The following is a 14,174-nucleotide window of genomic DNA, read 5'->3' as shown; positions in this document are numbered from 1 at the left end:
TATAGAGATGCAATAATGGGAGGACCAGCCAGGAAATCTCAGCTACAGGGGCCACTTCCCTTATTGTCTTCTACTTGTCTAATATCCTTATCATTTACAGTAGGGGGTACATTATTCCTTATAATACATGAGTGATACTCAGAGTTCCCTGTATAACTCAGCCTGCAGCCTTGTGCCTTTATATGGTCACAGAACAACCCCTCAGTGACTTCTAATCTCCTTATCATTTACAGTAGGGGGTACATTATCCCTTATAATACATGAGTGATACTCAGAGTTCCCTGTATAACTCAGCCTGCAGCCTTGTGCCTTTATATGGTCACAGAACAACCCCTCAGTGACTTCTAATATCCTTATCATTTACAGTAGGGGGTACATTATCCCTTATAATACATGAGTGATACTGAGAGTTCCCTGTATAACTCAGCCTGCAGCCTTGTATCTTTATATGGTCACAGAACAACCCCTCAGTGACTTCTAATATCCTTATCATTTACAGTAGGGGGTACATTATCCCTTATAATACATGAGTGATACTCAGAGTTCCCTGTATAACTCAGCCTGCAGCCTTGTGCCTTTATATGGTCACAGAACAACCCCTCAGTGACTTCTAATATCCTTACCATTTACAGTAGGGGGTACATTATCCCTTATAATACATGAGTGATACTCAGAGTTCCCTGTATAACTCAGCCTGCAGCCTTGTGCCTTTATATGGTCACAGAACAACCCCTCAGTGACTTCTAATATCCTTATCATTTACAGTGGGGGTACATTATCCCTTATAATACATGAGTGATACTCAGAGTTGACTGTATAACTCAGCCTGCAGCCTTGTGCCTTTATATGGTCACAGAACAACCCCTCAGTGACTTCTAATATCCTTATCATTTACAGTAGGGGGTACATTATCCCTTATAATACATGAGTGATACTCAGAGTTCCCTGTATAACTCAGCCTGCAGCCTTGTGCCTTTATATGGTCACAGAACAACCCCTCAGTGACTTCTAATATCCTTATCATTTACAGTAGGGGGTACATTATCCCTTATAATACATGAGTGATAGAGTTCTCTGTATAACAGAACCCCTCATTGACTCTTTTTACCATTACGTTTAAATTGAATTTGATGAATTTGGAAATGAATCAAACTGTCCCTCTGTGTCAGTGAATTGCTTAATAAAATCGCTGACCTTCCCAGACTGATTGTGCTGAGATGTGGGCAATGCCAGGCTCTGGGCTGTGCCAACTCTAATTGCTGAGCTTTATTAATGGTCTTGGGAGAATCCTGATTATGGCAGTAATGAAGGAGCAATAGGCTCCCTGTGAAAAACACTAACCGTGACCCCAAACCAATGAATGGCTCATTATTCCGCTTCATGAGAGAATTATTATAATTCAGAAAAAGTCTGAGGCATCGATGTGAATCATTTTATTAAATATTCATAGAAAATATTCTTTTCAGCCTGGACAGAAATGTATTGTGGTCGCAGTACAGATGGGGATTGTGTTTGTCTGAGGGGAGCAGCGGAATTCACTGGCTGATTTCCCAAACGGATTCTCTAGAATATTGGGAAAGTATTCACATTCCCCTATGTTATCAAATCTGTATAAAACGGCGAACGTTGAGATATGGACCGTACTTATTAATGCAACGATCTAAAACTAACATTTAAACTGTAGGATTAAAGTAGGAAAAATAACAACACTCTTAATATAAGGGATAATGTACCCCCTACTGTAAATGATAAGGATATTAGAAGTCACTGAGGGGTTGTTCTGTGACCATATAAAGACACAAGGCTGCAGGCTGAGTTATAGAGGGAACTCTGAGTATCACTCATGTATTATAAGGGATAATGTACCCCCTACTGTAAATGATAAGGATATTAGAAGTCACTGAGGGGTTGTTCTGTGACCATATAAAGACACAAGGCTGCAGGCTGAGTTATACAGGGAACTCTGAGTATCACTCATGTATTATAAGGGATAATGTACCCCCTACTGTAAATGATAAGGAGATTAGAAGTCACTGAGGGGTTGTTCTGTGACCATATAAAGACACAAGGCTGCAGGCTGAGTTATACAGGGAACTCTGAGTATCACTCATGTATTATAAGGGATAATGTACCCCCTACTGTAAATGATAAGGAGATTAGAAGTCACTGAGGGGTTCTGTGACCATATAAAGGCACAAGGCTGCAGGCTGAGTTATACAGGGAACTCTGAGTATCTCTCATGTATTATAAGGGATAATGTACCCCCTACTGTAAATGATAAGGATATTAGAAGTCACTGAGGGGTTGTTCTGTGACCATATAAAGGCACAAAGCTGCAGGCTGAGTTATACAGGGAACTCTGAGTATCACTCGTGTATTATAAGGGATAATGTACCCCCTACTGTAAATGATAAGGATATTAGAAGTCACTGAGGGGTTGTTCTGTGACCATATAAAGGCACAAAGCTGCAGGCTGAGTTATACAGGGAACTCTGAGTATCACTCGTGTATTATAAGGGATAATGTACCCCCTACTGTAAATGATAAGGATATTAGAAGTCACTGAGGGGTTGTTCTGTGACCATATAAAGGCACAAGGCTGCAGGCTGAGTTATACAGGGAACTCTGAGTATCACTCATGTATTATAAGGGATAATGTACCCCCTACTGTAAATGATAAGGAGATTAGAAGTCACTGAGGGGTTCTGTGACCATATAAAAGCACAATGCATGTTCACTTTACATTCCTAATCATAGGAACCAGTTAAAGGGGTGGTTCGTCTTTAAGATAACTTTTAGTATGTTATAGAATAATAAAGAAACTTTTCAATTGGTCTTCATTATTTACTTTTTATAGTAAATTATTTGCCTTTTTCTTCTGACTCTTTCCCGCTTTCAAATAGGGGTCACTGACCCCATCTAAAAAAACAAATACTCTGTAAGGCTACAAATGTATTGTTATTGCTATTCCAGTCCCTTATTCAAATCAATGCATGGTTGCTAGGGTAATTTGGATCCTAGCAACCAGATGGCTGAAACTGCAAACTGTAGAGCTGCTGAATAAAAAGCTAAATGACTTAAAAAACACATATAATATTGATAATAAATGGAAATCAATTGCAAATTGTCTCAGAATATCCCTCTCTGCATCTCTGGAATATGAATAGGAGAGGCCTGAATAGAAAGAGGAGAAATAAAAAGTAGCAATAACAATACATTTGTAGCCTTACAGAGCATTTGTTTTTTTTAGATGGGGTCAGTGACCCTCATTTGAAAGCTGGAAAGAGTCAGAAGAAGAAGGCAAATTATTCAAAAACGATAGAAAATAAATAATGAAGACCAATTGAAAAGTTGCTTAGAATTGGCCGTTCTGTTACATACTAAAAGTTATCTCAAAGGTGAACCTTAATAATCGCGTGCTTTATTCCCATTGTATTTAAGGAGTAGTGAATATGCAGCAGCAGCAGGAGTGTGTGGGAGGGTGGGCAGCGTCTCTCAGCCGTTTCTTGTAAATTTGCCAAAATAATTAAATCAGATAAAGCTCAGCAATTGCAGGTGTGAGGGCAGAGGAACACAGAGCTGGTATTTGTACACATTGGGGGTCGGGGGATTATTGTTGTTGTGTCTGCAGAGGTCAGATACGCAACTGGAATAACACGCGAGGCGCTGCTTTATACCACAAGATTATGTGTTGTGTTGTAGTTCCACACCGGCACCTCCACATCTCAACGACATCAATCATCCCATTGTTTTATATTAAATGAAAACTGAAAACCGCAGCCGCTGCTGAGCTACAGTTCTCACACGTCTCAGGCTGTTGTTTGAGTTCTCCCTGATCTCGTCATGTTATGAGGATCAAGGCCTGTGCCATTAGGAGCCTCCTGGTAGTGCAAGTCATTGTGTAATACAGTGTAGCACGGGGGGGGGGGGCTGTGTACAACACAATGGGGCCCTGTCACTGGCCAGAGCAGTAACATGAATGGTTAGCTTATGGACACAGTCTGGGTATGAGCTCTTTGTCCCTCTACCAGGAGCACCACCAGGGCCGCCATTAGAAATCACAGGGCCCCATACAACAACATTTTCGGGGTTCCCGCCCCAGATCCCACACCACAGTTAAAAGACCACACAGACACCAGCACTAAAAACGGTAACCCCCCCCCCAACAAGTTATAAAAAGCCATTGATGGTCTGGTCCCCCCTATAAGTTAAAAAATAACTGTGGCGCTAGGGCCCACCATAATTTGTTTTTAAAAAAAATTGGTGGTCAAGCCCCCCTACAAGTTAAAAAAATAATTGGTGACCATGGCCCCCCTATAAGGTAAAAACATTGGCACCAGTTCTTTAAAAACCAATGGTAAATAAAATGTTGGCGCCAGGGCCCCCATAAAAGTTTTTTTTTTTTTTAAAAATGGAGCCAGGGGCCCATAGAGTTAAAATAATACATTGGTGGCCAGGGATTTAAAAAAATAAAAAATACTTGGTGTTCAGCAGAATTGTGGCTTCAGGACTTGGCTAGTTTCGCTACTTTGGGTCTTTTTGCAGCTTCAGGACTTCAACTTCAGCTCGTTTCATGAGTTCCGGTCTTTTCGGGACTTCAACTTCAGCTCGTTTTGTGACTTTGTGTCTTTTCGCTGCTTCAGGACTTCAGCTTCAGCTCGTTACATGACTTTGGGTCTTTTAGCGGCTTTGGGACTTCAACTTCGGCTTGTTTTATGACTTTTGTTTTTTTTGCGGCTTTGGGACTTCAACTTCGGCTCGTTTTGTGACTTTGGGTGTTTTCACTACTTCGGGACTTTAACTTCAGCTCATTTTGTGACTTGAGGTCTTTTCGCTGCTTCAGGACTTCAGCTTCAGCTCGTTTCATGAGTTTGGGTCTTTTTGGGACTTTAGCTTCAGCTTGTTTTGTGACTTTGGGTCTTTTTGGGACTTCAACTTCGGCTTGTTTCGTGACTTTGGGTCTTTTTGCGGCTTTGGGACTTTGGCTCTTTGGGACTTTAGCGGTTCAGGACTTCAGAAGGCCACGGTTTCGGCGCTGTCAAGGAGAGCCCAGCTATTTCGAAAAATGCAGCACATCCGGGGCCCCATTTAGGCCTGGGCCCGGTACAGGAGTACCCCATGGCGGCCCTGAGCACCGCTGCCTGAAAGCTTTAAAATAAACATTAATTTCCTCTCTCTGTCACACACTGTAACAATATAACCAGGCCCGGACTGGCAATCTGTGGGTTCTGGCAAATGCCAGAGGGGCTGCTATAAGGTCCCATAGAAAGTCACTATTTAGTGGGCTGGTGGGAGCTGTTTGGGTCTCTGTGTACCTGAAATGCCATTATATGATTGTATTCAGGGCATTACATTCCAGCACCCTAGATGTAACCTTTAGTAGCACCCACTTTGGAAGTAATACTGTATATGAAATTCGTTAGGGATGCACAGAATCCACTATTTGCATATGCAAATTAGGGTAGGAAGGGGAAAACATTTATTACTTAGTTGTTTTGTTACAAAAGTCATGCAATTTCCCTCCCTGCTCCTAATTTGCATATGCAAATTCGGATTTGGTTCGGCCAAATCCTGCTGAAAAAGGCCGAATCCTGGCCGAATTCCGAACTGAATCCTGGATTCAGTGCATCCCTAAAATTCATAGCCACCTCCTGTAGCCACGACTGGTTCCGAGGGCAACACAGGAACCCCAAATATCAGGTAACTATTCTCTGTGGATCTGTGTGTGCAATAAAATAAGATTTTGTCATATTTTCCAGCCTTATCTTCTTTTTCCACTATAACCAAAATATATAAAGAAACACATATGTGCATCCCATAGCTTTGTTATTTGTTTGGCAGACCTGGTATAGGAAAAAGTGCAACAATACCAATAATTTTGGCAGAAACTATATGCACTTATAGTAACATAAATACGGTATAAACCCCCATATAATATGTGCACAATAACTGTGTGATATATAAGTGCAGCATTAATCTTGTATTATATGTGACCTGAGGCCTGTTCCCTCCCTTATCAAAGAACTTTGGATAACAATTCTATGCATTTCAATGGAGCGGGTAAGTTAGGTTTCGGGTACATATTACTGATAGCGGGAGATCATAGGAGAAGTTGACTTACCTTTAAGTTAACTTTTCTTATGTTATAGAGTGGCCAATGCTTAGCAACTTTTCCATTGGTCTTCATTATTTATTTTCTATAGTTTTTCAATTATAGTTTTGACTCTCTCCAGCTTTCACATGGAGGCCACAGCTACTTTTTATAACTAATCTTTGTATTCAGGCCTCTCCTATTCATAATTTGGACTCAACTAGGATGCACCACATCTAGGATCCGGTTCGGGATTCGGCCTTTTTCAGTAGGATTTGGATTCAGCCAAATCCTTCTGCCCGGCCGAACCGAATCCTAATTTGCATATGCAAATTAGGGATGGGGAGGGAAATCTCATGACTTTTTTCTACAAGGAAGTAAAAAAATTTCCCCTTCCCAACCCTAATTTGCATATACAGATTCAGTTCGTTATTCGATCTAATCTTTCACGAATGATTTGCGGGTTCGGCCTAATCCAAAATAGTGGATTTGATGCATCCCTACTAGCAACCAGATGGCTGAAATTGCAAACTGAAGAGCTGCTGAATAAAAAACGTAATAACTCGAAAACCACAAATAATAAAAAATGAAAACCAATTGTAAATTGTCTTAGAATATCCCTCTCTACGTCATACTAACAGCCCCCTTTTGTGGGTACACCAATAAAAGTGTCATTTTTTAAAGATAATGAGCCCAAATTGAACTCAGGAGCCAAACATTGCTTATCATTACCTACATTATTGGGCTAATCTTAGCACTGTATTTCCATTTGAAATAGAGTATTAATGGGGAATTAGCTGAAGAAAGGCAACATTACATGTATCCCATTATTTAGCATTTCAGTGACTAATTAAACTTTCTGTCACAATAGAAATGATATAAATAGGAGATCCATGATAAATTTAAGAGATTGGGCCCCATGTTGTTGAGCAGGGAATCAGTTGACCACTAGAGGGATTCGTGTTTTTTCATCTGACTTTGAAAAGGGAAAAGCAAGTATTTTGTTAAGATTCCCGACCAGACAGGCTTTTATACGTTACACTGTGTAAATGTGATCTCTGGGTTCAAATGGGACCCACAAATCAGGTTTGTACAACTGGGTGTTTATTAAGCAGCATCACTGGTCAGGAAACTGCTCTTTTCTTGTCTTTATTCCATAGGCAATTGCAGCTAATAATGAGCTTGTTCAAGCTGTCTGGAGGAAAGGAGATTTCACCATCAGCACAAAAGGGGTTTCTTTACAGGAGAAGATCAGTGGGAAACACAGTTTCTGCAGAGATTTCCAAATGAAAGTGCCGCACTCTTGCCAGGATAATGCCGTGCTGCACTTTGGATCAGCAACGAGATCCGACATCAGGAGATGACCATCCATTGGCAGCTGTGCATCACTTTCCCTATCTCAAGTTTCTCTCCCTCCATTGGGATATTTCCCCTTATGGTGCCGTGCCCTTGTTGAAGGTCGTTCCTTTGCACACATTGCTGGCAGGGGGCTGAGTGGAATTTGGGATATATACGGGGTTATTTATCAAAGGTTAGAGTTTTTTATTCCTCAAATACAACTCAAATGGTGTCCTATTTAAGAAAATACTTCAATGTAAAAAACTCAAATGACCAAGTTCGAGTTGCAAAACACAAAAACTTGAATTGATCACGTTTTTTGCAGAAAAGAAATTGAATCGCTGGAATCATTTGAGTTTTCGGCAAAATGAACATCTTGAAATGGTTCAAGGGACCTCTGCCATTGACTCCTACGTGACCTGGACAGGTTTTAGATGGTGTATTTTCGGATCCAAGATAATTCCAGGATATATATAATAAATCTAGAAAATTCAAACTTTTTTTAAAAAAAAAGCACGAAAAATGTTTTTTTTTTAACCTGAAAATGTGCGTTTTTACAAAAGAAAACTTTTGTGTAAAACACAACTCAAACCTAAATTCATCTGCCCCATAATTTGGAAGATTATAGATCCTGTGAAGGAATATGAGTATTGGAAAATAGCCTTTGTCTCTTGGTCTCCAGCTGTGGTACAGCTCCCTGCAGCCTTTGGATCTCATTAGGATGCTGGGAGTTTACACTGCAGGAACCCCAGATTGGCCGGTACCCCAGACTTGTCTGCTTCCCAATATTCAGGACTGGTATGGTGTGTTCTAGTTCTGCTAAGAGCTCTTTGCAGTCTAGGACATTATGTAGTAAAAAAAAGGCAAGTTTGACACAACCCAGCAACCCACAGCAGCCAATCAGCAGTTAGCATTTACTGGTCTAATGCAGTTAGCATAATGAATGCAAGCATCTGATTGGTTGCTATAAGCCTTAAAGAAACAGCTCAGGGCTTAGGGGCTGAAAAGGTTCTGCAAACCTCAGGTTGACCTATTGGTTCCTGTGTTGGGTTCAGATGTACAGTAGGCTTTGGGCAATTTTAAGTCTAAATCCTTGTACAAGAATATTTTTAGGTTCAATGGTCATTACAAACCCAAAGCTGACAATTTCAGGCCTTTCACATTTAACTCTACAAGAGACAATAGGGCAATTTGGCATGTTTTTGTGCCACACCGAAATTTGTATTTGAGCAAAATGGCCAATATTCGTCATGAGTGTTTTCTGCTCAAATTCTGTGGGATTCAGCAAGAGGCTCTTTCATACGCTTTGGTACTGTACTGAACAATATGGCAGAGCTGAATTGGCCCAAATCTACCCTGTGACCCCTTCCAGTAGAAGGAAAGTTCTTTTTACTTGGGGGCGCCAAAACTTAGGCACCCCCAAGTGATCGCATTGACTTACCTGACACCCCGGGCCAGTGCTCCTATCAACAGAGAACTGCACGGCCCGGGGTTATTCCAGCAACACCACGGAGTGATCCTCTTCCGGCTTCTTCTTTCTTCAAACTTTCCGGGGCAGACTCAGGCACAGTAGAACAAAATAGTCAAATTTTTTGTTAAAGTTCAGCTTTTCACTCTACTGTGCATGAGCAACTCTAAAAAGAAAGAAGAAACCGGAAGAGTATCATTCTGTGGTGCTCGCTGGAATAACCCCGGACTGGTGCAGTTTTCTGCTTATAGGAGCACCAGTCTGGGGTGTCAGGTAAGTAAATACGATCACTTGGGGGTGCTTAACATTTGGCACCACCTAGCAGGGGTGCTGTGCCAATGAGGTAGGTTGAGAAACTCACCTCAGGCGGCAGCACCCCACTAGTTACCAGGGGAGGCAAAAATGCCGCGCCAGTAACCTTAAAGGAGAAGGAACCCCCTAGGCGCAAAAATCCCTCCCCCCCTCCTCTGTGTTGCCCCCCCTCCCTCCTCCCCCCTGGCCTACCTGTCCCCCCGGGCAAATGCCCCTAACTTGTTACTCACCCCTCTGCGCAGGTCCTGTCCACGGAGCTCACAGGCGCCAACATCTCCACGCGCGTCTTCTTCCTGCTTTGATCTGCGTTTTTGGCGCATGCGCAGTAGGAGCATTTACCGGTACAGATCTATTGCGCATGCGCCAAAAGTCACGAAGTGAAATCGGAAAACTTTGTGACTTTTGGCGCATGCGCAGTAGATCTGTACCGGTAAATGCTCGTACTGCGCATGCGCCAAAAACGCAGATCAAAGCAGGAAGAAGACGGCTTGGGAGATGTTGGCGCCTGTGAGCTCCGTGGACAGGACCTGCGCAGAGGGTGAGTAACAAGTTAGGGGCATTTGCCCAGCGGGACAGGTAGGCCGGAGGGGCAAAACAGGGGAGGGGGAGGGTTTTTTTCGCCCGGGGAATTTCCTTCTCCTTTAAGAGCTGTATTTCTGGTTTTCATACCAGAAATTTGGCTCTACTAGCTCAGAGAACACAATATCTCTCTCTGCACTAGCCTCCTGGACCCCTATACCGACGTTGTGGACCCCCGGGCAGCAGCAGCAAAACTGTCTCAGGTGGTGGAGGGGCCCCCAAGTATAAAAAGACTTCCCTTCTCCTTTCACCTAGTCTCAGAACTTTGAGCCATTGCCTTGTGGGACAAACCATGCAAGTCAGAATGTATAATAAATACACAGGTATTTAATGGTAGCAAAACTGGAATGCATTACTCCCAGATACATGTAGAATGAAATGTAAAAAAAACTAGGGGGTATAGTTCCTGACCTGGGCAATGTTTCCTGCTGGAAAATAATCATCATCTTCTCTACTAGCAGCTATCCCTATAAATACCCCCCCCCCCACATACACACCATAGGGGGTCCAACCACACTCACAATACAGAACATTTTTGGAGATTACTGCACACACCCAGCATGAATCTGGGGATACCTGGAAGCAGGGAAGGACTGGTTCCTTTTTTAAAGATATGAGTTGGCCTAGTGTAACAGACCAGTTAGGGGGAGATTTGGGGTGAGTGCAAATTTTTTGCCCTGGGTACCCCTGAAACTATAGCAGGGTGACTGTTACCCCAATGTTTCTATATATCTGTAACCTTGTTATGAGCTAAGGGGGCCCAGCCTGAAGGTCAGTTAGGGGGAGATTTGGGGTGAGTGCTTATTTGTGTCCTGGGTACCCCTGGAACTATAGCAGGGTGACTGTTACCCCAATGTTTCTATATATCTGTAACCTTGTTATGAGCTAAGGGGGCCCAGTCTGAAGGTCAGTTAGGGGGAGATTTGGGATGAGTGCTTATTTGTGCCCTGGGTACCCCTGGAACTATATCAGGGTGACTGTTACCCCAATGTTTCTATATATCTGTAACCTTGTTATGAGCTAAGGGGGCCCAGTCTGAAGGTCAGTTAGGGGGAGATTTGGGGTGAGTGCTTATTTGTACCCTGGGTACCCCTGGAACTATAGCAGGGTGACACCCCAATGTTTCTATATATCTGTAACCTTGTTATGAGCTAAGGGGGCCCAGTCTGAAGGTCAGTTAGGGGGAGATTTGGGGTGAGTGCTTATTTGTACCCTGGGTACCCCTGGAACTATAGCAGGGTGACTGTTACCCCAATGGTTGAAGGCCAGTTAGGGGGAGATTTTAGGTAAGTTCGTATTTGTTGCTGTGGGTACCACTGAAAGTGTAGCAAGGTGAATGGTTGGTAATGTTTTTAGGGAACCCTGTTTGAATATTACATTACAAAGGTATGTTCTATTACCTATATTCCATTTACTTAATTACATACCGCTACACAAATGAGTTGCACTAAAACACAACACAATACGTATGAATTGCTGTTCCCACCCAACGTGTTCTCCTGTGCCCCTTCCTTGTGTGAAACCTGCTGTGTGTCTGATCATGTATATGTGCTGATTCTCTGTATGTAACATGACCAAATACTCTATTTGCTTTGTATTTATCACCTCCTGGGATTCTCACTAATCGTATCCCAGGTACAAAAAAAAAAACCCTACATTTTCTATTTAGCATTACTCTTTTTCGCATATTGTTTGGCTGTCAGAGGATTCTGGGAGTTGTAGTGCAGCAACACTTGGAGGAAGACAGATTGCCCATCTCTGTTCTGTATCAGCCTAAGAGTCATGAGCTCAATGCCAGCCGGGACTCCGTCCCTATCAGCCAATCGATGGGCTTGTTCTTGAAATCTCTGCAGACAAGGAGCTTGCGCTTAGTGGAACGTCTGCCATACACAGCAGTCGCTGAGAACTACAGCCCCCAGAATTCCTCTGCAGGATAACGTCTCTCCTGGGAGTGAGCTGAGCCAGTGGGCAGGCATTAAGGCTGAGCATTGTGTCCTATCTGGCAGTTTTCCTGCTCAGCCGTCAGTAGAGGCAACTGCCCCCCACCCACTCGCCCCCAGAGCACCACAGCAGCAAGAGCATCATCCCCAGACCCCGCCTCATCCCCTGTCCTTGTTTTTGCCTGTCATTCTCTCACACACTCAGAACAGCAGCCGCCACACTGCAATGAATGAGCATCCACAGCTGAGGAGAAGGCTAGGCGTTTCCAGATGCCTCCCAGGAACCTTGCCCAGGATTTCTCTCTGGCACTGCCATTGACTGCCCACACACCGGGGGGATTGGGTACAGTTCTCATCTCTCATTTACCCCCTTTTTCGTCATTGCTGCAGATCCCCTTCCTTTTCTGTACAAGCTAGAACGGCTGCTGTCTATCTCATGGGGGCTGAGCAATGAAGCTCCTGCAATTTCTAAGGAGATGCCACCAGGGGATTATTACGCCCAGTAGATCCTTCTGTTCAGGAAAGCAAAGGTGAGGAGGCAAATCCTTACTATAGATGTACCGGAGCTTCCGTGATTTCTGAGGTGTGTCTGAGTGTAGCCTTGGGATAAACAAAAGCACCAGACAGGAGCAGCACTAGAGGAGGAGAGTCAAGATGAACAGCAAAGCCAAGAGCAGTGAGGCCCTCAAGGTAGTGGTCCGATGCCGCCCCACCAACAGGAGAGAGGAGGCAGCTGGGTATGACAGCATTGTGGCTATGGATATTAAACTGGGGCAGGTGACTATGAGGCATCCAAGGGCAAATCCAGGGGAACTGCCAAAGACGTTCACGTTTGATGCCGTATATGATGCCAACTCAAAGCAGGCAGACTTGTACGATGAGACAGTTAGACCTCTGATTGACTCGGTACTGCAGGGATTCAATGGCACCATATTCGCTTATGGGCAGACCGGCACCGGAAAGACCTACACTATGCAAGGTGTTTGGGCCGAGGCCGAGAAAAGAGGAGTGATCCCTAACACTTTCGACCATATATTCACTCACATCTCCCGGTCCCAAAACCAGCAGTATTTGGTCAGGGCGTCTTACCTCGAAATCTACCAGGAGGAAATCAGAGACCTTTTGTGCAAAGACCAGAACAAGAAGCTAGACCTCAAGGAGAATCCCGAGAGCGGGGTTTACATTAAGGACCTCTCTTCTTATGTGACAAAGAACGTAAAGGAGATTGAACATGTCATGAATTTGGGAAACCAGTCGCGGTCTGTAGCCTGCACCAACATGAATGAGCACAGTTCGAGGTCCCACACCATTTTTGTCATTACGGTGGAGTGCAGTGAAATGGGAGTGGATGGGGAAGAGCATATACGAGTGGGCAAACTCAACCTGGTGGACTTAGCTGGCAGTGAAAGACAAAGCAAAACAGGAGTAAATGGCGACAGGCCTAAAGAAGCTTCAAAAATTAACCTCTCACTTTCAGCATTGGGTAATGTGATATCGGCCCTGGTTGATGGAAGGAGCACCCATATTCCTTACAGAGACTCCAAACTCACCCGCTTGCTTCAGGATTCTCTAGGGGGCAATGCAAAAACCATTATGGTGGCAACTTTGGGTCCAGCTTCAGTTAATTATGATGAGACCCTGTCCACCCTCAGATTTGCCAATAGGGCTAAGAACATCAAGAACAAGCCTAGAATCAACGAGGACCCAAAGGACACTTTATTGAGGGAATTCCAAGAGGAAATTGCTCGACTAAAAGCCCAGCTGGAGAAACGAGGGATGCTGAGTAAGAAGAGAAGAAGGAACAGCCGCAGAAAAAAGTCAGTGGATGGAGACGGAACTCCAGATACAGAGATAGAAGAAGACAATGAAGACAAACTCATTGAGAAGAACGTTGGATGTTATCTGAAGGAGCAGGCTGAGAGGATTGAGCAGGAGAAGGCCGCAATCCAAGATGATCACAGTCTGTTGGCAGAGGAAAAACTGAAGCTGATAGAAGAGAAAGAGAAGATGATGGATGATCTGACCAATGAGCAGAAGGCTACTGAGATGCTGGCTGTGAAATTCAAGGTAAGTTACACTAGGAGTCCACTGGGAGAAAGATGTACTTGTTTACTTGCTTAGATGTAGGAGTAGAGGAAGAAGCTGATCCATGGGGGAGGTGATCAGCCTGCAGTCTTCTAAATGTTGTTGAGCTACAAGTACCACTATCTGTTTATCAGTGGGATGCTGAGAGTTGTAGCCTAACAACATTGGAGGGCTGCTGGGTGGAAATGCAAAGTGTAATGCAACCCTTTGGTACAGAAGATCTGCTTTCTTGTTGTCAAACAGGACTAGGCCTGCCACCTCATCCCATTAGTATGGGCCCACATATGAAATCCACAATGCATGCTGCAGATTGCACTGGTTTTTAACCAGCCATGCAACATACACCTTTATTGATTGTGTT

General features: G+C 43.7%; 1 protein-coding gene across 1 annotated transcript in view; it reads left to right on the top strand.

Moving 5' to 3' along the window:
• The first annotated feature begins 11,683 nt into the window (after window positions 1-11,683).
• LOC108717266 (kinesin-like protein KIF3C) overlaps window positions 11,684-14,174 on the top strand; it is a 30,110-nt gene continuing 27,619 nt past the window's right edge. Inside the window, exon 1 of the mRNA XM_018264141.2 lies at window positions 11,684-13,795. Coding sequence (XP_018119630.1) covers window positions 12,383-13,795 — 1,413 coding nt within the window. The 5' untranslated portion in view covers window positions 11,684-12,382. The remainder of the gene's footprint in view (window positions 13,796-14,174) is intronic.

The sequence above is a fragment of the Xenopus laevis genome, chromosome 5L (genome assembly GCF_017654675.1).
Source record: "Xenopus laevis strain J_2021 chromosome 5L, Xenopus_laevis_v10.1, whole genome shotgun sequence".
Classification (NCBI taxonomy): domain Eukaryota; kingdom Metazoa; phylum Chordata; class Amphibia; order Anura; family Pipidae; genus Xenopus; species Xenopus laevis.
Note: the sequence above shows the minus strand (reverse complement) of the source record. Positions and strands in the feature narration are given on the sequence as shown.